The following is a 24,639-nucleotide window of genomic DNA, read 5'->3' as shown; positions in this document are numbered from 1 at the left end:
CACACAAAGAACCCCACAGACCAAGCATGGTTGTTGATATTCTACCAGTTTAGACGTTTTTTTCGAACTTGCAACAATAAATTTAGTATGAGGCGCTTCAAGAACCATTATACTTCTTGTTTTCGTGAAGATCAGAGCATTAAACTTATCAACAAGCATTCGAATAGTGTGGTTAGTGAAAGATAAAGCACACGCCTGCAGAGGAAAGACGGTAATCCTTTATATATATATATATATATATATATATATATATATATATATATATATATAGCTCAATATCGAGCTTCGATCTCATTATATCAGTTTGCAATTGCAGTCCAACTAGCTCTTTTATCTTTATTTCTTGATTTTCCTTCCACATCTGTTAAATTTAAAATAAAATAAAATAAAAGGTTTCCTTCTTCAAAGATAAGGGTCTTGTTTGTGATAAAGATAAGACTATTTTTCATATCAAAAACTTGATAACTAATTAAATGGAACAGTTGTTCGCTACTGTCCGAGAATTGAGTTCTCGTATTTGACATCAAGCAATTCATGCTGGGATTTGTTTCACCATTTGCTTTAACACTGTCCATGTGACCTTAAATTAATGCGACCTAAACATGATTTATGAATGTTGTATTCAAATAGAAGATTAGGTTAGTAAATTTAACGACCATCATCATGAAGTCTGTTTCTAAATATTTATAATGTTTATTTTAAATAATATACTGAAGTTATGACAGATTTTGTCGCCCATCGAAAACTACCACCAGGTGCAAATGCATGTGTTTCACATATGGTAGAGTATACGTCAATTCTGGCTTCAAATGCATTGGTGATGCATTGTTTAAAAAGAAAAATAAATTCCACATTTTTAATTGATGTCTCACTGTTGAAGGGTTAAGGTAATGTCTAACTTCCAAATACAGCATATGTTCCAAGATACATTGAAAATTGTAATAAGTGTTATGTAATTCAATTGTTTTCTTTCTCAACTAGGCCAGTTTAGCCAATGAAGCCTCCGCCGCCATTTATAACGCTGGTGGAACAGATTACGTAGTTGGAACTCCACCAGACCTTCTGTGTAAGTATTGATGATCACAAATTTCGATTTTTTTAGGACAGGATTGAAGTTGTTTGCATAGACATTCTAGTTATCATGAGTAATATAAACTTCATGACTGCATCATGAAAGGAAATACTTTTAAAATTAACTTAAGACCAAACAAAAGATTTAGCAATCTTCTCGTGGGAAATTGACTTAGAACAAATTTCTTTCAAGTGATTAAGAGTACCGATGCGCATAAAGCTCAGATTTATCTTTTCTTTTTCCTCCTTACTATGTCATTGTAGTTTATTGAAAGACGACATACTCCTGTGGCCAGTGTGCGAATTAGACTATTGATATCGGGGAGGATAAAATGAAGCGATACAGGACACAAAGGTCTGAAGATACAATAACTCAAAACGAGGCAATGAACCCTCACCCCTCCTCCAACACCCAATACATATGCAACTATATTACATTATTCAACAAAGAACCTACCCGATTGCAATGATGTAAACAGACTTTGGGGGAGATGCCTGAAATTCAGCTCAAATGTAGATTCTATATTTACAAAACCAAATTGTCCTCGAGAGGAGCCAGCAAGAGGTCTCGGACAGCTCGCAGCGGCCTTGCTGCTACTCACGTGTCAAGGCCTTTTTCGGTATATTCATATTGCCAATTTAATTAGTGGTGTAAGAAAGAGTGACCGTTGTTGATAACACTAGCACCAAATAAAGGTTGCATTGTCCCTCCACATGTGGTAGGAGATTTCAGAGACCATCTCATGTTGACCCTGTTATAAAATGGATAGAACATAGTCAAAAATTGCACGAAACATTAACACTAATGTCAATGAAAATAATTCCTTCCTTATCTCAAAAACCAAAAAAGAGCGATGGCTGAAATTCAGCTTAAATATAGAACAGACTATGCAGGTTCTACACTCAAAAAAGAAATTGTCTTAAAATGGACGGAACATAGCAAAAACACACAAAACATTAATTTCAATAAAAAATCAATGAATAAAAATGAATTCGTCCACATATCTCAAAAGCTATAATAATTGAGAGCTTATTGCAAAGACATAATGAAGAGCTTAAAAACGATGTATAGCACGTAAGATAAATATGGATAGAACATTGTCAAAAGTTAAGTTCTTTGAATAAAATAAATAATAATAATAATTGACCTCCTTCGAATTACCCAGGGCACCCCACGCGATGATTACGTGCTTGATATTATATATATATATATATATATATATATATATATATATATATATATATATATATATATCAAATCTGGATTTGGAATAATCCAGACTTGATTTAGGAAGCAACTTGACTTTTGACCTGATCACGTGACACAGTCTGGTCCTTATGGCAAACCGGATAGACACTTTGATCGAAGGTGCGTTAATTCTTTAATTTTACGATTTTTACATTCATTTGAGCATGGTATGACATAATTGGGTAATAAAAGTATAGACCTTGCAAATAGCCCTTGTACGTAAGTTGCTAGTTGAAGTTCTTGACATTTACAGACAATTTAAAAAATAATATACAAGATAACAATTAACATTGCTGTAATGACAATTCAGTACTAACCTTTAGAAAAATATACATATACAAATACCTCTTTTTTTTTCTATACACAAGTACGATGACCAAGAAATAATATTGATATAGTGAAATAAGGACTCACATATGATATACATAAAACCCAGAAGTTTGACAAGAAGAAAATACAATGTAATTTAAAAGTTCATATCAGCTACGACTCATCAATCTAGGCAAAAGTTGAAACCCCTTGTACATGGTAGATTCCTGTTGGGTTCATTTTGAGCGTTTTCGCTTAGCTTGCCTTTTCTAGGTTACATCTAGGAGCAATAGTCCAACAGTAGTCAGCCAACATACTAAGATTTCACTTTCCTTCATAGCTGCAATATCTTAATGAAAACACTCGTCATGTTCATCACTTACTGCTCCACAATCCTCAGAAAAGAAATCTAGGTGTAATTGACAAAATGCAGTTTTATCGGCATACTGCAACCAAGTTTGTCGCAGTATGGCAACAACTTAGTCATAAATTCCAATTTGTTGCTCGACGTCTTCCCAAGAACTGTGAACAAATATATTAAAAACTTGCCAACGTAGTTTTCTCATTACCTTCTAGTATTTCATCGATCTGTTGATCTATGAATAACTGTCGAATCTGTGGGCCTATGAAGATGCCCTGCTTAACTTTAGCATCATTTAATCGAGGGAATTTTTCCTTAAATACTTATAAGCCTTCCCCCTAGTAGTTCACACTCTTAACTAAGCATTTCATAAGAACTAACTTCATATGTAGCGGGGAAAGCAGAATTCGTTTAGGATCTAGAAGTGGGTTATGTTGCATGTTTTTCACGCCTGGCTGAAAAGTTTCTCTAATACACCAGTCACCTCCATAATAGTGAGAGGCACGATCTCGAGTTCCATTCACAAATAAAGCTTTAATATTTTGTATAATTTAACTGCATACCTAGCAATACAGCAATTACTTTAAGGTCACCAGAAATGAGCTACTGAAAGTCATAATATTTAATGATTCGCAGTAAGCGTTTCATGTTTTCACAAGATTCCTTCATATGAACTGCATGACCAACTGAATGGAAGGCAACTCGTTTCCAATATGTAAAAGCACGGTTATTAAATTCGCTTTTGAAGAATCTATGAAAAGCCTTCACTCCGTATGATCGTAATTAATTTTGAGAGCCTTCATGAGGCCATTTATGTCTACACATACCACAAGTGTGTATGTTTTGCATGTGAAATTATTCTCCCTATTCCAATACACTCTAATATTAACTTCTCCCTGCAGTAAATTCCATTGTTGTAAACATGATGCTAAAATTTCGGCTTTGCCTTTTGAGAAGTCTAATTTCCCAAAGAGATCACTCAGTTCTTCTATGTGGTTCACTTGAAGATACGTTTACAACAAATTCATAGTCTTTCGAAGTACTTAGTTCAGGAGACTCAACTTCTTGACACCGTCATCGGACGAAAGGGCGTATTCTTTGGGTGGACGAAGGATAGGTAGTCCTCCTTGTAGAATTGGGTGCATTGCAGATGGAATGGCCGCTTCTTCCTTCTAGAAATTCCCTTCTGAACAGAAGGAACCATACAAAATGAAATCTTTAGGTTTTACGTCCCACGATTATGCTGGCTGGGCTAAAGAAGACGGTGATGATGAGAAATGAATGAAATGGTGGAATGAAGAAAGTGAAAGAAAACGGGAGAACCCCGAGAAAACCCAAGAGCACGGTGTTTGTCCACCATAAAGTTCACACAGCGCGAGCAGCGATCGAACCAGGTAACCATACAAAAGTAGCAATCACTGATGTGGTCGCTTGGTCCTATCCGAATCATGGGCACTGAAAAAGGCTTTGAACGTTTCTTCACTTAGCCAATTTCTTAGATAGCTGGCAAAATAATTTTAAATTATAACCGTTGTACTACATAATCGTTATCACTTTTGGATCACTCCTTGCATGATACTTTTACGAAGAAAATGCCACTTCTTCATACACATAGCAGAAATTGTCCGCACTGTTTACACAACGTCGCGGCATTTTTGGCTATTTAAACACTTTTCGAGAAATTTTGAGGAACTTTCACAAATATACATGTATTTTTATGTGCAGCCCTTCACGAAAACACATCGAGAACTGGTGAATGTTTAGTAAGTTCTTGTTTTGCACAGTTGCGGAACACAACTGAGATAAGGAACGGAAAGAAACCGAGTGTTGATATAGTTCTTCCAGTACTGTCACGTCAGCATTATATTGTACCCCAAACGTGACGAATATGTTTATTACTTTATTATTAGACTAGGGTGTAAAACAAAAACGAGAGCTAATTTTGGACTTTTGAAATTAGTTTTCAGTAATACAAAATCCTTAAGAATTGGGTGAGTTCAACTCTCACTTCCAAACTATTAATAGTGTTTGTTGGTTGCACCTGACGTGACGTCATTGTGTATATTGTGGTAGCTGTGAGCATAAAATTAGAAAAGACCTGTCTTTCATTTCGGAAACAGATTAAAATTACATAAAAGAATAAAAACCAGTGAAATTTGACAATATCATTAAAAATGGCTTGGAGGAAACAAACCAGCATTCCTAGCGCAGGGATACATCAATTATTTTCTTTGAAATTGATCAAAGTGAGTGTGAAGAGTAAAATCTCTCTCATTCTCCTCGCCCTGCTAATTCGCACCCTGCATGCAACACTCAAATTCCTCATCTACCTAACTCCAGAACACATAACCCATGGATCACAATTTCTGCATAAGCTTCCGGAAAATCCTGCCCCTGACTCCTCCACACCTTTCAAAAAGAGACGAGAAAAACCTTACATTACATCTGCAAACTGTTTCCCAATCTTAAACATTTATCATTCACTCCGTTCCTCATACATATATTTTCCATTATTTTTCTACAAAAAGTATTCCTACATAATATTAATACACTGTTATGTCTTCGTTACGGTTTCGCATTTTTTTTTCTCTTTCTATTCTTTACTTTGCCTTCTTTCTATTATTTTACACAAATATAAATTTCTCTTCATAAAATTTCCCCTCTTCCTCCTGTACTTCTATTGGGTAACCGTCTCATTAGTTATATCTTCATTCACTGCTCATTCAGCTTTCAACTTGTGAATTGTGCCGTGCCGTGAAAATGAACGCCCGGGGCGAGAGTATACGACGGCGCCCCCGTAGCTTATAGACGGGTGGGGCGTTTTTAGTAAGTGTCAAGGGACGCAAAAAGTATAAATCTGACCTTGGTCAAATTAAATATTATATTGAAAATTACTGCTGTTGATCAAAAATATTCCAAGTAAATTTTCCTCCCGAATTTTTCGCCCCCCTTACTTTGGCGCCCGGGGCCGTCGCCTCCTCCCCTCACAGCACGACACTGCTTGGGAATACTATTACATGATTATATTCCAATACGGTGCCCAATTACGCTTCACAACTTCAGAAAGTGAACTAGATGGTGTAATGATCGGCACACCGGCACGGCAAAGTGGATATCTGAGTTCGATCCTCGTGTCGTTTCCGGACTTCTTTTTTGAATTTTCATTGAATTCGCATTTACAATGTATGGCGTAAGGAAAAATGATTCCTCCCATTTACCTATCTACTTTTTCTGTTATTTTAATTTTATCCCCTACATCTTCCCTTCTCCATCTGATGAAGCATTTAACGAAATCGCTTACAGTATATCCTTTTGTCCTGTTCTACTGTTATGTAATTTCACTGTTCCTTTCGTATTTTGTATCAACTGTCTCGAAAATATAGACATAGAAAAGAAGAAATATACTAAAATCTTAAGTTTGTGTTTCATTATAATATAAAACTTATCTCAATTCTTTACAGACGTTGCCTCCGGCGGTACCTTCGATTGGGCCAAAGGAGTAGCTGGAATCAAATACGCGTACACATTGGAAGTGACAGGTCTTGGCTACAGCTTTTATCTGCCCGAACAATATATTGAACCTGTCGTTTCAGACGTCTACCAAGGAGTAAAAGTATTTGGAAACTTTTTGGCTCAAAATGGACGAAAGTTGAAGAAACAGTAAAAGAAATCTCACATTCTGTTAAAATATAGAAAATTTCCCAGAAATGACCAACGTGATATTAAAAGATTAGATTAGAGAACTCCAAATTTTATGTCAGATAAAAAATGTAAATAATCAATAAAAATAATAAAATAATGATACTTGTTTTTTTTATTGATGTCTTAATCCAAAATCTTAATTTAAAATCAAAAACATGGCAGCATGAAATCATGTTGTCTTTATGTGCAGTCGTTTTACGAATTTGGAAAGTAAAGCAAGTCAACGAAATTAAAGTATTAAGGTGGCCAAAGGAACTATTATGGTTACTGCGGAGGGCAAAGGATACCGAAATAATAACCAAGCTCAGGAATCGAACTTGGAATCCGTCCAGCGCCCGTGCATTGATAGCTTCGAGAACAACAACCTGAATGCATACAAAGCTATTCGCACAAAAGCGCTGTTGCCAATGCAAATTGCGATGTGATTCAAACAAAACGAAGGCTTGCTCCAACCTCATCACAAACAACCGCAACAAACCAAAATATTAGGAGCTATATTGAAAGCAATATACTTCAGCAATTCAATTCTATAATAGAGAACATAGTATAAAGAAACTTATCCTAGCCGGACAATGCATATAATGATCCCAAGGAAAATATTGAAGAGAAATTACATATATGATTCAATTCAATGTTTTGTATACTTTTATACGTAAGATTCTATATACTTACACAAAGGTTATAAAAAATAAAGAAAAATGTTCCTAAATATTTGAGCACAAAAGTTATACAGGTCTCACTGCATCGTGTCTATCTTGAACACTGCTGCGTCATTCTTCATACTTCTCAGACGAAGCCCCGCCCATGGTTCTAGGAACCCAGACGTAAAATGAAATCTCGGAACCTTCATATCATACGAACTTTTATTCATTTCGTCTACACATTAGTGATGTCAATCAGCTCAGCTCGAGCTCCGGCTCGGTAGTAGTTCCCACACAGATGTGAATAAAGTCTATTGTAATGTAAAATGAATGAAAACGCAGAAATGAAACGAAATGCACTTCTTTAAGTCCATTGCAGAAAATAAAATGAATGTTCTAAAAATTTGTTCATAGTAAAGATCACTATAAAAAAATGAAATTAAACAGTTGATCTTATCACCACTGGCTGTACTTTTCACTTTTTCCAGCATTATGTAATCTATTGGTAGACTCGATTGGAATTTAGCGTCTCTCCAGCAGTAAGGCTATATGAGAAGTACGATTTGAACCACATGCACTCCCACCGGAATTCGAACCCAGGTCTTCCACGCTAAAGGCTCGTACTCGAACTGTACAGCTACGACGAACCTCTAAGATTATCTGAGAAATGACAAAATAATACAGGTTGATTCAAAATAAATTGTACAAAAAATGAAGTTCTTTATGACTATTGTAATGAACTTTAAGGTTTTTTACGGACACAAACACTCACCTACAGATATACACATATATTAGATGTAGGCCCACTCTGTGACGCAGCAGATGTCTTTCCATACATGTTCTTGCTTGTGCCTTTTTCCTTGCACAGTACGAGGGGCGTCCAATAAGTTATCTACCTAAACAGAAAGGGAGGGGCGGAGCGTAATGACGCCTGACATGCACGCCAAGGCCAATGTGAGGAACCCCGCTGCGCAATTTGAGGTCAGTCGGAGCAACGCAGTAGCTGTGATGAGTATTTGGTTACGCCGCGTAGGGAATGTTCGTGTGATGCCATGAACAGGTTCAGGTTGCCATTGCTCACTGTGGTTTCCAAGTATTCAATCATCCTCCATACAGTGCGGACTTGGCCCCTAATGACTATTTCCTCTTCCGAGACCTGAAGAAACACCTGCGGGACAACGTTTTTCGTCAGACAATGAGGTCCAACAGATTGTTTCCCAGTGGTTTGCAGGCCATAATAAAGACTTCTCTGGGATTTCTTCGTTGCCCACAAAATGGCAACGGTGCATACACCTACATGGGGACGGCATCGAAAAACAGTGATGACCAGGTGAGCCTATCTACATTCCTTCCTGTCTAGGTAGATAACTTAATAGACGACCCTCGTATCTTCCTTCAAGCTACTTTATCCACCGCACCAAACAAGATTTATGCTGTTCTGTTGCGAATCTTGTTTACCAAATTTTGTTGTTTCCTCTGAACAACGACCATGGACCAAGTTTTAACATGTCATTAATTTCACTAATTTGTATTTCAAATAATAGGGTAGACCATTTGTTTTGAAACGACTTCTAAACTAATAGGGAACATAGGTAGCTGAAACTGCACAGTTGCCAACCCCATGTATTAAAATTACCGCACACTACTCATTCTTTTATAGCAGACGAAACTCCAGAAATATCGGCCTTGTGATCTTAGTTTCTGATCCTCCCTCGTAGAAAGTTATTGTATAAACTGAGAAAACATGAACTTTACATGATATATTACTGTTCATAATATTGTCATTAGGAACTTGTACATGAAAATGTGTTTACACGTGAACTCTTTACTCGGCAGCTCACTACAAAACTCGCTCTTTTAGCAGCATCCCATACCAAGTGTAAATATCTTTCTCTGTCTACGCAGCGGCCTACCAGCAAGTTATGTAGCAGCTATCAGCAAAAGAGAACTTTACAGTGAAAAGTTGTTTCATCAAATTAATATATTTATGTAAATATACAAACAGTAATTTAACAAAACTTCCAGATACAATCTGTCAGGCTAATAAATACTGGAATTATTAGCAATAGTAACAACAATGACAAAAGTAATTTAGTTGCCAGGGTCTTTAGAGAATACATTCCGCTTCGCCTGGTAGAACTAAAGAAAAACATTGGGAAACTTGTAAAATTTTATTTACAGTATTTTCATTTATTTACAGAATGCTCTACATCCTTATATGAAATAATTTCCACTTTAAATGAATTATAATAATAAACACACACACATATATATATATATATACATATAGAAAACCCATCCTTAGAAAAATAATGCGCCTTTCAATCAAGTGATTATATATACATTCATAAAAAACTATGTATAGTTCGTAAGAAAACACCTATTGTTTCTCACTTTAACAATGGACTATTTCAAAAATAGTACCTGTTATAAAATATTTCTCCTCCCTGTCTCTCTGTTCAAGGAAGAGATCTTTTACATTTAATTCTCTCAAAAATGAAATATAGTCTATTTTATGGCGGAGAAAATCTTCATGTGATTCACTACTTCATTGACACGTTGAAAAGCAAATCACAACTACACAAAATGTCATTCTACAAGTTTCGACCAAAGGAATGTTCTAGTGTACTTAAGCACGGCTATAGCAGTAGAGCAGAGATACAGTGGTCAGTTCATTTTCTCTGTGGCTCAAACAAGGATATGACAAACTGGAATTGAGGAATAGGCTGAGAATTAAGATTAGCGATACCAAGTATACAAGTGTTTAAATATCGCCTCATTATACAGGTAGTCACGTGCATGTACGAATCAACTAGTACTTCTCTGACACAAAGTTGCCTAATCTCGTGTAGTGCCAAGGAGCTACAACCTCCATTGTTACAATTTTGCACATCATAGTACTATATCATTACACTACTAACAATTAGATACAAAATACGTAAAGTTCACATGAAACCTACTTTTTGTAAGCAACTGTCAAACCATCTCCTATATTTAGAAAGGATACATGCACAAGTGGATCGTCGCGTAACTTTTCGTTAAGTGTCTGAAGGGCAACTGTACTGGATTCCGTGGAATGGGTGTTGAGAACACTTTCATACCACAATACGTTGTCCATAGAGATGATGCCACCAGGTCGAAGAAGCGTAAAGCATCTTTCGAAGTAGTTAACATAGTTCTGTTTGTCTGGAAAGAAGAGTAAAAATGTAATTTTCATATTGGATAGAATCATGTTGCTCCAATGTTTTTAATGTTAAGGGGTTAGAGTGAACTACCTTTCGATAACAGAATTAAGGAAGGTGACATCAAGAGCAGAAAATATTCTTAACCAGTGCTTTTGTCTGGAAGCAAAAAATGAAAAATGAAATAAAATATTTAAGTTTTATGTCCCACGGTTATGCTGGCTAGGCTAAAGGAGACGGTGATGATGAGAAATCAACAAAATGGTGGAATCAAGAGAGGAGAAAAGGAGAACCCGGAGAAAATCCACGCACACGGTGTTTGTCCACCACAAAGCTCACTTGGTGCGAGCTGGTATCGAACCGACGACCCCATGCACCAGAGGTAAACGCTGTTACCACTGAGCCACCGCGGCCCCTTTTACCTAGAAGAAAAGGTTCCGTAATCATTATGAATATCTTATTACAACTACATCAAAAATAAAGGCAACTTTTAATATATCGTCGGACACACTCTCGTCGTTTCTAGATCCTTTCTTTCTTTTGGTATCAGCTGCAGATTGATGACCTCTCAGCAGCCATCAGTCCACATATTTGTTAGGGTTAAACTGTAACAAGCGGTCCTACTATCCTGATGAATATCAGTGCAGATGACGTAGATGAAGTTAATCTGAAACATTTGGCCAAAGTGTTCTTTAGAAGAAGTAGTATGAGTAAAGAGTACTTTCCTGAAGATGCACAAGCCACGAACTGCTTCTATTTGATTAAAGCAGAATTTTAATGGCTGCGAGGCCAAACGTCAAGATCTACACAAGTCGAAGAAATTAGCAAGTGCTGCTGTAGCGATCGAGTTACCTTTTATATTCATATAATATACTGGTTTTCGTCTTTAAATAGATTTAAAACTAAAAATTTTTCATGATTACATTTTTCAAAACATGGCTAGAGAAATCGCGTTTTCTTTAACTTAAAAAAAAAAAATCGTTGTGTACAACCACAAAAGAAGCACTGAAGTAAAAAATTTAATGTATGTTCCATGCCTTTTGCATAACAAAAACTGCTTGGGAAGTAAATGATTACAGATGTGTAAGGAAACATGAGAACCCCAAACAATTCATACATACATCTTATCCACAATTATCAAGGTACCGCCCAACAACCGTGCAGGGACGTAACTTTTAATCAAGGATTTCTATTACATAGATCTGCACATATTAACGTAAAAAGGTCTATCAAAAAGTAACACACAATACAATAAAGAAAGAAAAGGTCATTTTCATTTAAGAACTCAGTTTCAACACAATTCACGGTAAGTTTATAGAGACATGACAACAACAATCTGCCTGTTTGGAAAAGGAGTACCAGCGAAGGATTAGAACTTACCAGCATCAATGAAGGCAAAATCAAAAGTTCCTTCCTGGCCATCAGCTATTAGTTCATCCAAAGTCTGTAAAGCAGGTTGAATTCTTAAGTCTAGTTTATGGTATACTTTGGCTTCTTCGAAAAATGGGCGACCTATAAATGAAATTTAAAAATAAATAAATAAATAAATAAATAAATAAATAAATAAATAAATAAATAATAATAATAATAATAATAATAATAATAATAATAATAATAATAATAATAATAATAATACATAGTACAAGACAATAAGAGAGAGAATTGCAAGATGCTTGTTACAGGAATCTACAGCATATACGAAACATTGATTTTTATTTTTGAGACCAATTCAAAGTACACACAAAAACCGAAAATTAATTTGCTTCGGGGTCCAACGGTCATATTTTTATTATGATTACTGTCAGGCATTTCGCCAGTGACGAATACTGAGAAATAATCATAACTACAGAACTATTAACAGGCGTGAATAAACTTTTAAGTGAAGTGAGACCAAGTCTTATCACTATTGCCATTGAATGAAGGATTAGCAAATCATAATTTATTGCCACCATTTTAATAAATTCTACATTATCAGCGTCCAACAAAGAGAAAGATGTCCAAAGATGATACATATATACCAATCAATAAATCTTTTGCGGAAGTCTTCGTGCATACTTTTGAGAAAAGACACACACACACACACAAAAATCATGTAAACCTAAAAATTGATAACCGTGCCACCTAATAAGATAAAACTGAGACTGAAGTCTACCCTAGTTAAGACAATAGTACACAGTTAATGAGATATATCCAAAAATCTAATGACATGTAATGCCTCCAAGCTCACTACGTTGCCAATAGTAATGCAAACATTCTGAACTATTTGCCATTAATGCACTGATGTTTAAGCTATAGAATGTCACTTGTTTCACCTTTTTATCTCTTTTTGCTCCAGAGTAATGGAGCAATCTATGGCATTCTCTGGTGACGCCTGGTTGAAGCACTAGGATGTCATTGAATTTCTGACTGAAGAAGGTTATGCGCCCAAGAACATTCATCGCCGGTGACGAGTCATGGATACAACATTACGACTAGGAAATAAAGCGTTAATCGATGGAGTACCGCCACACGTCCTCTCCTCCGCCGGAAGGTTGTCCCATCTGCTAGCAAAGTATTGCTGACATTCTTCCTTATCCGGATCTTGCGCCCTGCGACTTTTGACTTTTCCCCAAACTTCCCCAAACTTAACGGCCAACGCTACAGTTGTGACACGGAGGTAAAAGCAGCAGTTCGGCACTGGTGTCACCAGCACCCACCAGAATTCTTCGCCGGAGGTGAAAAGCCTTGCTTCACGTTGGCGCAAGTGTGTTCCCCGTAATGGGGATTATATTGCAAAATGATGCCACCATTTGTAGCTGGCAATGCAAGCTTTCCACTGCTTAGTGTATCGGTGCTATCTGCCAAACACAAATAAAGGTATCACATTGGAGGCATTTTGTTCTGAATTACACTCTTATATCTCTGAAAATTTTAACTTTCGTTTAATTGTAATATTATCCAAAAACGATATATCCATAATAATAATAATAATAATAATAATAATAATAATAATAATAATAAAGCTGAGAAGAAATTCTAATGTTTGTTTTCGAGAAAAGTTAATAGTACGTCCTTCGTTGGCAATACTTAATACTTTAGCTTGTTGAAACACTTTAATAATTTTATACTATACATAAAAAATTCCTCTATTAAATAGTGGATTCTATCTATTGTTTCTTTTCTCCTAAGAATGATAAACACATATTGTTTGTAATGTATGATATTATGATCAATTTCTGATACTGAAATCTTAAGAATTACAATTTATCCATTAATCTGAATTACTAATTGAAATTTCTTTAAAGCAATCCCTATGCCAAGAGGAATGCAAAGCATCACGCTTACAAGTGTTTGGAGGTTCGTGGTTTGCAGATTGAGCATCACTTATTGTAACTCCACCAACTTTTCCCCTTGTATTCTTATCACACTTATAATAATATAGCAGGTATTCTATTTTAAAGTCTGTATAACATTATTTTAAACAACCAGATATTGTCATAAAAGAAGAAATGAATATAGGTGAGGCAGGCAGAAAGAACATTTTTTAATTAGACGCATTGAAGGAACAATACTATTGGCTGGGTTGGATTGGAGTTTAGCATCGCATTAAGCAACGAAACTATATGAGACATGCACCTAAAGTTTAATGTGGGATCCACCACACGAGCTCCCAGCAGGAATCGAAACTGGGTCTTTCATATTGCCACGATGCAACTGAAGTATGAGAAAGGTAACTACCGAAAAATATGACAAAGACAAAATGCTGACAGAGAGAAAGAGAGAGAGAAGAGAGACAGGGTGAAAAAGCACATAAGAAAAATGTCTTACATAAAAAGGAACGGACTAGTTGAAGCTTATGCACAATCGTAAAAATCGCTTTTTTTTTTTTTTTTTTTTTTTTTTTTAATGTATACCTTGGGAACCAAAGGTCTCCACATCATAACATTTTACAAACTAGTATAGCACGTCAAGGTCAACCATCATGATTAAGTCTGATCTAGATCGAATAAGTTCCGTTGAATTCATATCACATATAGTACCCTTCTGATTGATTTTACTGGGAAAAGTCAAATATCAAAAGATTAGAAAGAAAGAGAAAAAGGAAGCAAAAAAGCATAGATAAAGCAAAAAGAATTAAAATAAGATTGATTAGGAAGTAAAATGTACGGAAAAGAAATGGACATACTAAGGATATGCAGCACGATAAAACGGAAATGAAATCTTTGACTTTTACGTCCCACGATTATGCCGGCTAGGCTAAAAAGGAGACTGTAAGGATGAGAAATGAATGAACTGGTGGAATGAAGAAAGTGGGAGGAAACGGGAGAACCCCGAGAAAACCCATACACATAGTGTTTGTCCACCACAAAGTTCACTAGAAGCGAGCTAAGATCGAACCAGGGACCCCATGCATCAGAGGTGAACGCTCTACCACTGAGCCACCGCGGCCCCAGAAGACAAAAAGAGAAAGTAGATAAGCATATGAAGATAAACACGCGAGAAGTGAAAAATAAAGCAAACGACATAAAAAAGAAAGGCTGTCTAAATGATACGGTGCATAAGGGAAGAACTACTCCTAGGTTTTCAGGAGGGAGTTCAGTCAGAGGAACGTAGTATTAAAATGTCGGAACGTAAGAAATGTTGCACATTTTTATTGTCTACAAGTCTCATCTTAGTGCAACCCAATCAGAAGGTGAAAGCAAGGCGATATACTGTATATAACTATTCTAATACTCCACAGTCAACACATTACCTATGGATTGTAGACACTCGTCTGATAGATCACAAGCAACTATTTTTCCATCTTCTGGGATACAGAACGCAGCAGCCAATGAACTGACACCTGTATATACACCAATATCCAGAACTCTCTTCGCTCCAATGGCCTGCATCAATGTCATGTTCAAATTGACAACATCCCTCCGGCTTAACATGTAATGGTACTTATGTCTCAATGAGGCTTCGTATAGTTTCTCAAGGGCTGCTGGGAATCTGAAAGGACACGAAACAAATGGTTAAAATATAGCCCATCGAAGCTGTTTTTAATTGGAAATCAACAAGAAACACACGTATTCCTAAAGGTAAGAGAAAACGATAAGGATATGATAAACGAAACAATTTACGTAAAATGTGTTCGCTTTAGAAACGTTTATGTTGTTGTTCAATTTTAAAAGAATCCATACACATTACAGGAAATCATGATAATACTACGTTTTGCATATAATATTCACCCACACCGTGAACAGCAAGAGCAGCGTTTCTTTTCTTTAATTTACTCTGAGGAGACATTCCTGCGTTATATTTTCAGCTGGCGTTACATCGATTACAGTTTGACATTGTCCCGGACAAGTTGTATAAACATTTTTTCCTTTCTTTTTACCTTAACGACCTCTAAGGAACGGTATTTTCCTACTATGCGGTGAAAACGTTAATCTACATTCTCCTTCGAATATCGTGTATTTCATGCTTCCATATTTGCTGCATTTTTTAAATTCTTTTCTTCCAGTTGATTTAGCTTCATATACCGTATTATTTTAGGACTTCTATCTTCAGCCATTCCTGTATATCTCCGAATCATTTTAATTTGTTTTTGATTATTTTTGTATTAATTGTCTTATCTCTTCTCCCTCTAGTCGTGTTCGTACTAATTACCTCTCTCAAAGTTTTACCTTCTAATAATTCATCTAACAGCTGGTGCCTTCCATTTCAATTCAGGCAAAAAAATAAAATAAAATAAAAATAAAAAGTAAAATTGAACCATCACCATCTCAGATATTGTTGAAACTTTTTTTTTTTACTGCAACTAGATTATTTTTTGTTTTGTCGAAAAAAAAAAAAAAAACTTTCCCGCCAAGTAATGGGGTATCAAAGACGGGGAGTACAATTTATGAATTGTAGAAGACATGGAAAATGGTCAACTTCGGAGCCCCACCATTCAGCTATGGAGACAGGTAGAGTTATAATTCTTATTATGGCATGTAGATAGGGATGGATATAAACAAACTATATTTTATTATAATTTGGTTTGCGCATGCGTATCTTTTTGTACATAACTTAACAAATGAACGTCAGTTTATCTGAAAAGTCGAAGTTTGCGAATTTTTTCCGAGCACTTCCGGTTCGAATTTTAAAATTCTGTTTTCACGGTTGGCAAGACCTAGTTACCCGCTTTCAGAAAAAAAAAATGTATCGCTTCTGTGTGCAACCATTTCGTCGCAAAAAATTCGAGAAATTGTAAAGTTCAAAAATCGCCATTTTCTCGAAAACACCATATTTTAAAATTCTGAAATTTTATAAGATGGTTTAACTTTACATGAATAATAAATATATCAAACATCATTCTCGACCAATGCTTCATAAATTAACTACAGATTTTTGAAGTTAGCGAAGTTTCGTTACCCTTGATGTTACAGTTGGCAACACTGGAAACAATAAAAGTGCAACGATATGATGATGTTTGTGGTTCACATCCATTAAATGAAGAATAAAAGGTTTTCCTGACTTTTTTTTTTATTATTATTTTGATCAAAAAAGCTCTCTGAAATAGTAAAATGAGTCTCCCCCTACTCCTCCGTTTTCTTCAACCGAAGTAATCTGAGATGGAAATTACGATTACGAAACACTCAAATTTTAAGTCCACTTACCTAAAATGGTCTTCGGAAACAAAATTTCACCGATTGTTTTTCCCCACATGAACCAATCATTTGCTAGCTTGGTGTCTTCTTCGCTAACAGCATGTAACCGTGCAGATGCTCCAATAGGTGTTCGTGCACTCAACTCGTAGCACACTGTCGATAGTCACAAGACACTTATTTTCACTTCTCTTATGCTCTTCTGGAAACCCGTACCCTGTTGAAGGTCCATGTGGAAGCATAAACAGCATTTCAACTTCACGTAATTCATGATTTATTCATAATATTTCCGTTACTCACTACTAGTTATCATATAAGTATGTAAAAAAAAGTTGCTTTTTGCAGCTTCTTAAATCTACACTTTGAATTGCAGAAGCTCGATCTTGGGGGAAGCATGAAGTTAATTTATGGTGACCCGTTACTGATAAAAACTTCGCCATTTTCCGAAAGCCAAAGGTGACTTCGTTGAATACTAGTCGCACACTTTCCCATTCTTTCATTTTTATTATTTCCGGAAATTGTCGAATTCAGTTCCGGGCAACAAAACGAGAGTAATACCCGGAGTTTGTACTTGCACTATATTCACGAATTCTTCTGCAGTTTTAATAATGTGTATCTGTTTTTGTCTAAGGTTATGCCGCGTTACCACATTTTTTTCAACCCCCTCCCCCTTCCCCAATACCGTCGCAGATACTCTTGCATGGCCGGTTTCACTGAAAAACCACTGTTTTATCGGACCTGTCTGCGTCTCGAACATCCGAAAGCGATTTTCAAAGTGGGATGCAGCACCATCAGAAATCATTGACACGGTTTGGGAAATTGTAGACACTTATTTTCACGTATTCGAACCTTTTTCTATAAAATTTATTTTCGCTTTTCTTCGAGTATTTTTAGAATCTTGTCTATGGCTATGAGTACATGTGCCGAATCGTGTGTTTGTCGTCGCTTATTACAACAAAACTGACAGTTATTGATAATAATAACTGCTGTAAATTTGCTCGTTTTCCCGGTGATAACTATGAATTTTACTTTGCACAATAACAGTCCAGTTTTCAACGAATTTCACATGAAGTAAAATAAAATTTGTATCTTGAAATTTTATACGATGCTTTTCGGTAGCAATTAATTCCGCTTGGATTTTCTTAATGTAGTCATGATTACAATTCTTACAGATAAACCAGTAACGTACGATACGAAAACAGAAAGTGGCACAGTTTTTTAACGAGATCATTGTTTTCCCACATGGCATACGTAACACTTTCATTTTTACCAGGATCAATAAAGATTCCACACTTATTCCTTCTACTCCAGGACATTTACCACATTCTTGAAGACAGCTATCATTTTCTACGGATCATACTACTAAAGAAAACAGGTCACTCATGACAGCTTCAATACAGGCTGCACCTTTGATTTGTTGCAACGCAGTAGCAGCTAACTTAAAATTTGCAAAATACGCACCAAAAATCCCTCGCAGGTTGCGGACTGACCCACTTTAGTAGAATACTATAAAATTCCGAGTGACCCATTTTTATGCTGAGATTGTTCTATTTAAAAAGTCCGTAAATTTCTTTCATTAAACGTGCCAGAAAAATGTTTCGATTTTTTAACTGTTTGTCCATTTTCGATCACTGTAATGACATCGCACTTAATCGAGACTTTGTGTGGAGCATTCCGAATCATCACTGAGGTAATAGTTCAGGCTTTTTACAGATCATCTGAATTTATTGGATGGCCATTTCAAGTAAACTTAAAATTTGTGTGTTTCGTAATCGTAATTTCCATTTCAATTACTTTGGTTTAAGAAAACGAAGCAGTAGGAGGAGGCTCATTTTACTATTTCAGAGCTTTTTTGATCAAAATAATAAAAAGAAGTCAGGAAATCCTTTTATTCTTCATTTAATGAATGTGAACCACAAACATCATCAAATTGTTGCACTTTTATTGTTTCCAGTGTTGCCAACTGTAACATCAAAGTTAACGAAACTTCGCTAACTTCAAAAGGCTGTAGTTAATTCATGAAGCATTGGTCGAGAATGATGTTTGATATATTTATTATTCATGTAAAGTTGAACCATCTTACAAAATTTCAGAATTTTAAAATATGGTGTTTTCGAGAAAATGTCGCCCAAAAATGGCAACTTTTGAAAATTTTACAATTTCTTGAACTTATTTGCGACGAAACGGTTGCACACAGAAGCGTTACAATTTTTTTTATATACGATTACAAACAAAATATATACCAGAAGAAATAGCGCATGTGAGTGCTTGTCAAGAGTTGAATTCAGCGGTTTAACCTCATGTAATTTGAGATAACCTTGGTTCACTCACGATTAGACAATTCTCTGTTGAAAGACCAATGCAACTTCAATAAATTCAAAAAACTTAATTTACTCTCTTTAGTGTTACATATTCGCATACTGCTGTCAACATTGTTAAGACACAGATATTCTGCTTCTGTTATGCTTGGTGACAACGTTTAAGGTGTCAATGATGTTACCCTAGCTTTTGTCCCTGTACGATCCAGTGGCTTGATCCTACAAACTAGGTTTCTTGAAGGCGAAATAATGCGATGGGGAACACCTCAAATTACAACTAGTGATGTTCTTCATCAATCTTTCTTCCAATATGTCGATTTTAACATTCGAATACTCATCTACAGGACACACAATGGCTTATTTCTTTTTCACAACACGATTTTCACATTTCTTTTTGTATTTCAGCAGTTGTAATTTATGAATATTGCGTAAATTTTATCGATACTTACGGAGACGGAACAGTCTCTATTGCCGAACAGATCCTGTTCCCTGGTTGAGCTCAGCCATCAAATAAAGCGATCTTTATTCCTTAAATGGCGTGCTACTTGCCCACCAAATTTGGTTCAGTTCCGATCAGTACATACCGAAAAATGACTCATTACATACAAGCCAAACCAAGTCTGTCCCTGGCTGAATGTGGCTTCCCAATATACTAGCGATTATTATTCCCTACACGATCGGCTATTTCTTCACCAAATTTGAATTAGATTCCCCAGTATTACTGAGAAATAAACACTTAAAAACGAAAACAAACACTCACATTCTCTCTCTCTCTCTTTGGAGTGAAACTATAAGCTCCTGCTTACACCTATATGTAATATATGCGTGTAGCCCGGATATGCGTGTAACGACAGGCTTCTCTTAACTTCTGGTATACCTTAAATAACGTAGGAAGATACTTCTGTTCCCTAACACTTTGTTTGTAGTTATAGGTTTCCAATGTGTCTTCGCAATTTATAATGAAGTTTTTTTTTTTTTTTTTTTTTTTTTTTTTTTTTTTTTTTTTTTTTTTTTTTTTAAATATATATAGATTCATATGAGGAACCATTCTTTACACGAAGAGTTTTGAATACTACTTTTTATTGGAAGAATAGTGTGTATATTTTCTCAGCAAATATGAATTTTTATTGTTCAGGATAAAATTATCCATTTTAAATACTAGAAATAAATACCATACCCACACGTTGGTTAATCACATCGAAAGTAGGTGGCTTCCATTAAGATTAATTTATAATCATTAACCAATAAGATGTAATAGACAACGTGACTTATATCCGCCCTCCACCAATTGAATGAGAAAAGACAGTTAAACAAGGAATACAGGAAATGAACCTATTTCTTACAATATTGAAAAATACGCACTTGGAACAATGTTGAATAGCATATTGCCTCGCCTTATCCCCTTCTCTGGCAGCAATCACCTCGTCAATAGAGTTTCTGCTCGCTTGGGACATCCTTTTCACCTGAAACGACAATAAGCAAGCCTCTGGTAAATATCGAGATGTTCTCATTTGTATTCTTCAGTATACCTTCGATCTATGTATCAAACTACAATTCTAAAGAAACAATTGTGTAACTTCTTTAATACTCAATCTGCTTCTACGGGTGCACCCACGAGCGGCCCTCCAACTTCGCTTTGCCCTTGCCTTTCAATATATCCAAAGCTGGCCTGTACCTAGCACAGATTGGTGCGTGGAGACATTGCATTTATGGCATATACGTTCGGACGCATATTTTAAATCTGTACAGAAGTCGTGTATAAAATCTTACCAACACACGGAAAACAGTTCTTTTAACAAAGAGTCGAATTTCGGGTGGAAAAAAGCCATAAAATTATGCTCATCTAAAATTAAGGCCTTACTACTGTATCGCCAGGCCACAGGAAAAAAAAAATATTATTTAGTTTCTCTCCCCAAATACTAGGTTGTAGCCATGGCTCACTAGGTAGCGACTATTATTCGAAATATAGAGTGGACGTATGGTATAAAAACTAGTGCATAAAACACGAATCAGCTTATGCAAGGTGGCCACTAAAAAGCACGAATGCTACCTAACCGAGTCTGGGCAGGAGAACAACAGGGAGAACCGCGCGGCAGCGAAAGGGTGTGTCCGTAAGGAGCAGATGTGTCAGCGGCGGTGGGTATACGCATAAACGAGGATACTGGAGAAACAGTTTATTTATCTTAAAATACATGGCTTTGTATGTTGCAAAGTTTCGTAAATGCCATCCAAAATGTACAAAATTAGGTTACATTAGATTACGTTTGGTTAGATGTTCCTCTTTTTTTCTATAGTCTCAATTCGTTTCTACACTTACGCCAACAAACGGTTTGTTTGTTTAGTAATCCATGCCTTTTACAAAATTTTAACAACTGACACTCCATATTTTTGTACAACTCGATAAAATTCAAACACGATACGTCACAATCTTGTCATTGACGCACCATTTCCACACTGCCTTTCCCATAAATTACAATAAGCGTACCTCTCCGCCAAATAGCCCCTTCCGCTTATATATATATAGTGCAGCTTATAACATCAAATACAAATAATAACAGCAAGCATTTTCTTAACTTCAACTAATCCCCTCACCTGACTTTCACTCACTCTTCCTCACAAACCAAAATAAATTCTGCAATTCATCTGGTAAATTTTCTAAAATTGATCCGACGATACAGAAGTTAACCCAAAATTAACCTACACCAATGTATGCCAAGTTGCCTGTAAAATACGATTGTTAGAGATACTAAGACTGGATTTTGTGAAAAAGACCAAAGTAATGTCAACATCCCACGATTATACGCCGACACAAACGGAGACTATGATAATGAGATGGATTACAATGGTTAAATGTAGAAAGGGGAGGACAAGGGAAAATCCCGAGAAAACCCGCATACACTGTATTTGTACGTCACAAAGTTCCATTTAGCTGTATATATGTAATGAGTATTTACTTAGGCCGCTATTCACAATTTGCCCCCTGAAACAATTGTGCTTATTGTATCTTATTTTGAATTCGTGTTTGGAAGTATGTGAAGTTTAGGTACACTAAATTTTGCAAAATTTAACACACTGCATTGAAATATATGTTTATAACGAACTCATTTTTGCACTTGACAAGTTTAAATTCTAAATAACACACACCTATGTATTTTATGTTTACAAGTTTAAATTTACATACATATTTTCACTACTTTTGCATACTCACCGTCGCTAACGCGCTTAGTCGGCAAGGTTCTAGAATACAGGTCCCCTTTCTCAATCAGCTACAAGATAGAAAACAATGTGCCCTCAGGGGCTCTACCCGCCATCACTCGGTAACGCTCGCTCGGCAATACTATGTGAATTAAATATTAAACTTTGGTACAGAAAGGAACCAACCTAGCAACTATTCTATACGGGAGCATGTGTTCTAGAACCTTCCCCGCTTGCTCCCTACGGACGCAACCACCTTGTTGTGTAATTTTTATGACGTATGTCCGAAAGCTGTACTTATACAAAAATCTTGAATCAATTGCCATTTTTCAACATTTTGGAAGCCCCCTTGAATGTCATTACTAAGAGGAAAATTGCCATATACCAAGTGCGAATCTCTCGGAGGACAATAAGGAAAACAGCGCAATTATAATATTTCAATAATTATTTTAGGTGCTGTACCCATATTACAAATATTTATGCACTTGCTAAGTAGACGCATGAAAGAAAAAGAGTTGTGAATGCATACGTACTATTTTGAGCAACAAAAGTGAATTATCCTAATTATCTGAATGGCACGCGTATTCTTAAACTACATTTTGAACTAAACTTCTTTTCATATACGTTACGGTTATAGTTAAGGAGCCGTACTTCCCATTTAGGGAAGGACGAGAAACGCCATACTTTCAGGAATTATTCATTGACTATCTAGGATGTTAAAAAGTAGGTAATAAACTGAGTTCTTGCCCTTGTACTTTGGGTGTTTAGGTAGTGCAACAGTAAGATGTATCCTCGTGCACGGAAGATGAGAAGTAGCTGTTCTTAACTATTACCTATGTTACTTACAATACATATTTCACTACAAGTATTCTTATTGAATATATGGGTCAAAAGACCAAGGACCGGTATTCTTTGCATAAGCTTAGCAGACGAACTCTTCAATTTAACACTACGCAATTCGTAATACTTTTGTTTCACCTATTGACCCAGTATATAAGTGCCATAGTGTTTAAGTGTACAAAATTTTGTGAATAAAATTTCAAACTTACCCTAAAATTAATTTACTTCAGAACAGATTGAACGTCACCAAGATTTTGACCTATTTTAGATTTCAATGCTCTTCAAAGTATAAAAATCACATCACATGCTTTTACCGCGATGCGTGTTTACTTTTTCCTACGGACCTGCGCAGTGCGCAGCCCGGCTCCTCCTCTCAGTGTGGCTAACCTTCTTGTTAGAAAGTCCCCGAAAAATCATGTTTGCCTAACATTCCAGTCAGATGAATTATCAGGTGAAAAAATAATCTGTTTTCGTATGTGAAAGCAACATATATCCAGCAGTCTCCTTTCGTTTGAAAAAGATCGTCCTTTCAATTACTTTCTTGTGTTTGGGTGTATAAACGTATAATAATAATAATAATAATAATAATAATAATAATAATAATAATAATAATAATAATAATAATAATAATAATAATAATAATAATAATAATAATAAGCGAGTTTCTTTTCACAATATGAAGATACTTTAGACGTCCAACCTACAGGAATTCAATACTTAAACTTGAAGTAGTAGGGGAAAGTGGGGTACAATGACGTTTTTTGAATTTGAATTCTTTGAGTTTTACGTCCCACGGTTATGCCGGCTAGGCTAAAGGAGACGGTGATATGAGAAATGAATGAAATGGTGGAATGAAGAAAGTGGGAGGAAACGGGAGAACCCCGAGAAAACCCGTGCACACGGTGTTTGTCCACCACAAAGTTCACTTGGCGGGAGCAGGGTTTGAACCCGTGACCCCATAGTGACGTTTTTCCCAAAGGTATTACGTCTTGTACAGCGGCGTGCCGTCAAGGGGACTAGGGGACTAGGCTAGTCCCCTGGAATTTTAATTAAAGTATTTTGTGATAAATATATACCAAAGAAAACGAAAACATTGTTTGTATTTCTCTATTTTTGTAAAATAACGCTATTTCAATTGTTCTGACACAACTATAGTCAGC

At 35.9% G+C, this 24,639-nt stretch overlaps 2 protein-coding genes across 2 annotated transcripts in view; one reads left to right on the top strand and one right to left on the bottom strand.

Moving 5' to 3' along the window:
• LOC145678904 (carboxypeptidase B-like) overlaps positions 1–6,789 on the top strand; it is a 36,079-nt gene extending 29,290 nt beyond the window's left edge. The window contains exons 9-10 of the mRNA XM_081749511.1: positions 982–1,066; positions 6,452–6,789. Of these exons, the coding sequence (XP_081605637.1) occupies positions 982–1,066; positions 6,452–6,654 (288 nt within the window). The 3' untranslated portion in view covers positions 6,655–6,789. The remainder of the gene's footprint in view (positions 1–981; positions 1,067–6,451) is intronic.
• A 2,701-nt stretch (positions 6,790–9,490) lies between these two features.
• Positions 9,491–23,615, bottom strand: LOC145678903 (putative caffeoyl-CoA O-methyltransferase 2). The gene is made up of 5 exons (XM_081749510.1): positions 23,486–23,615; positions 20,807–20,907; positions 15,248–15,486; positions 11,896–12,027; positions 9,491–10,519 (listed from the first exon to the last, which is right to left on the bottom strand). The coding sequence occupies exons 1-5, from the start codon at positions 23,555–23,557 to the stop codon at positions 10,290–10,292; spliced, it is 774 nt and encodes a 257-aa protein (XP_081605636.1). The 5' UTR covers positions 23,558–23,615; the 3' UTR covers positions 9,491–10,289.
• Between the last annotated feature and the right edge of the window lie 1,024 nt (positions 23,616–24,639).

The sequence above is a fragment of the Thermobia domestica genome, chromosome 2, assembly GCF_964235325.1.
Source record: "Thermobia domestica chromosome 2, izTheDome1.hap1.1, whole genome shotgun sequence".
NCBI classification, from domain to species: Eukaryota; Metazoa; Arthropoda; class Insecta; order Zygentoma; family Lepismatidae; genus Thermobia; species Thermobia domestica.
Note: the sequence above shows the minus strand (reverse complement) of the source record. Positions and strands in the feature narration are given on the sequence as shown.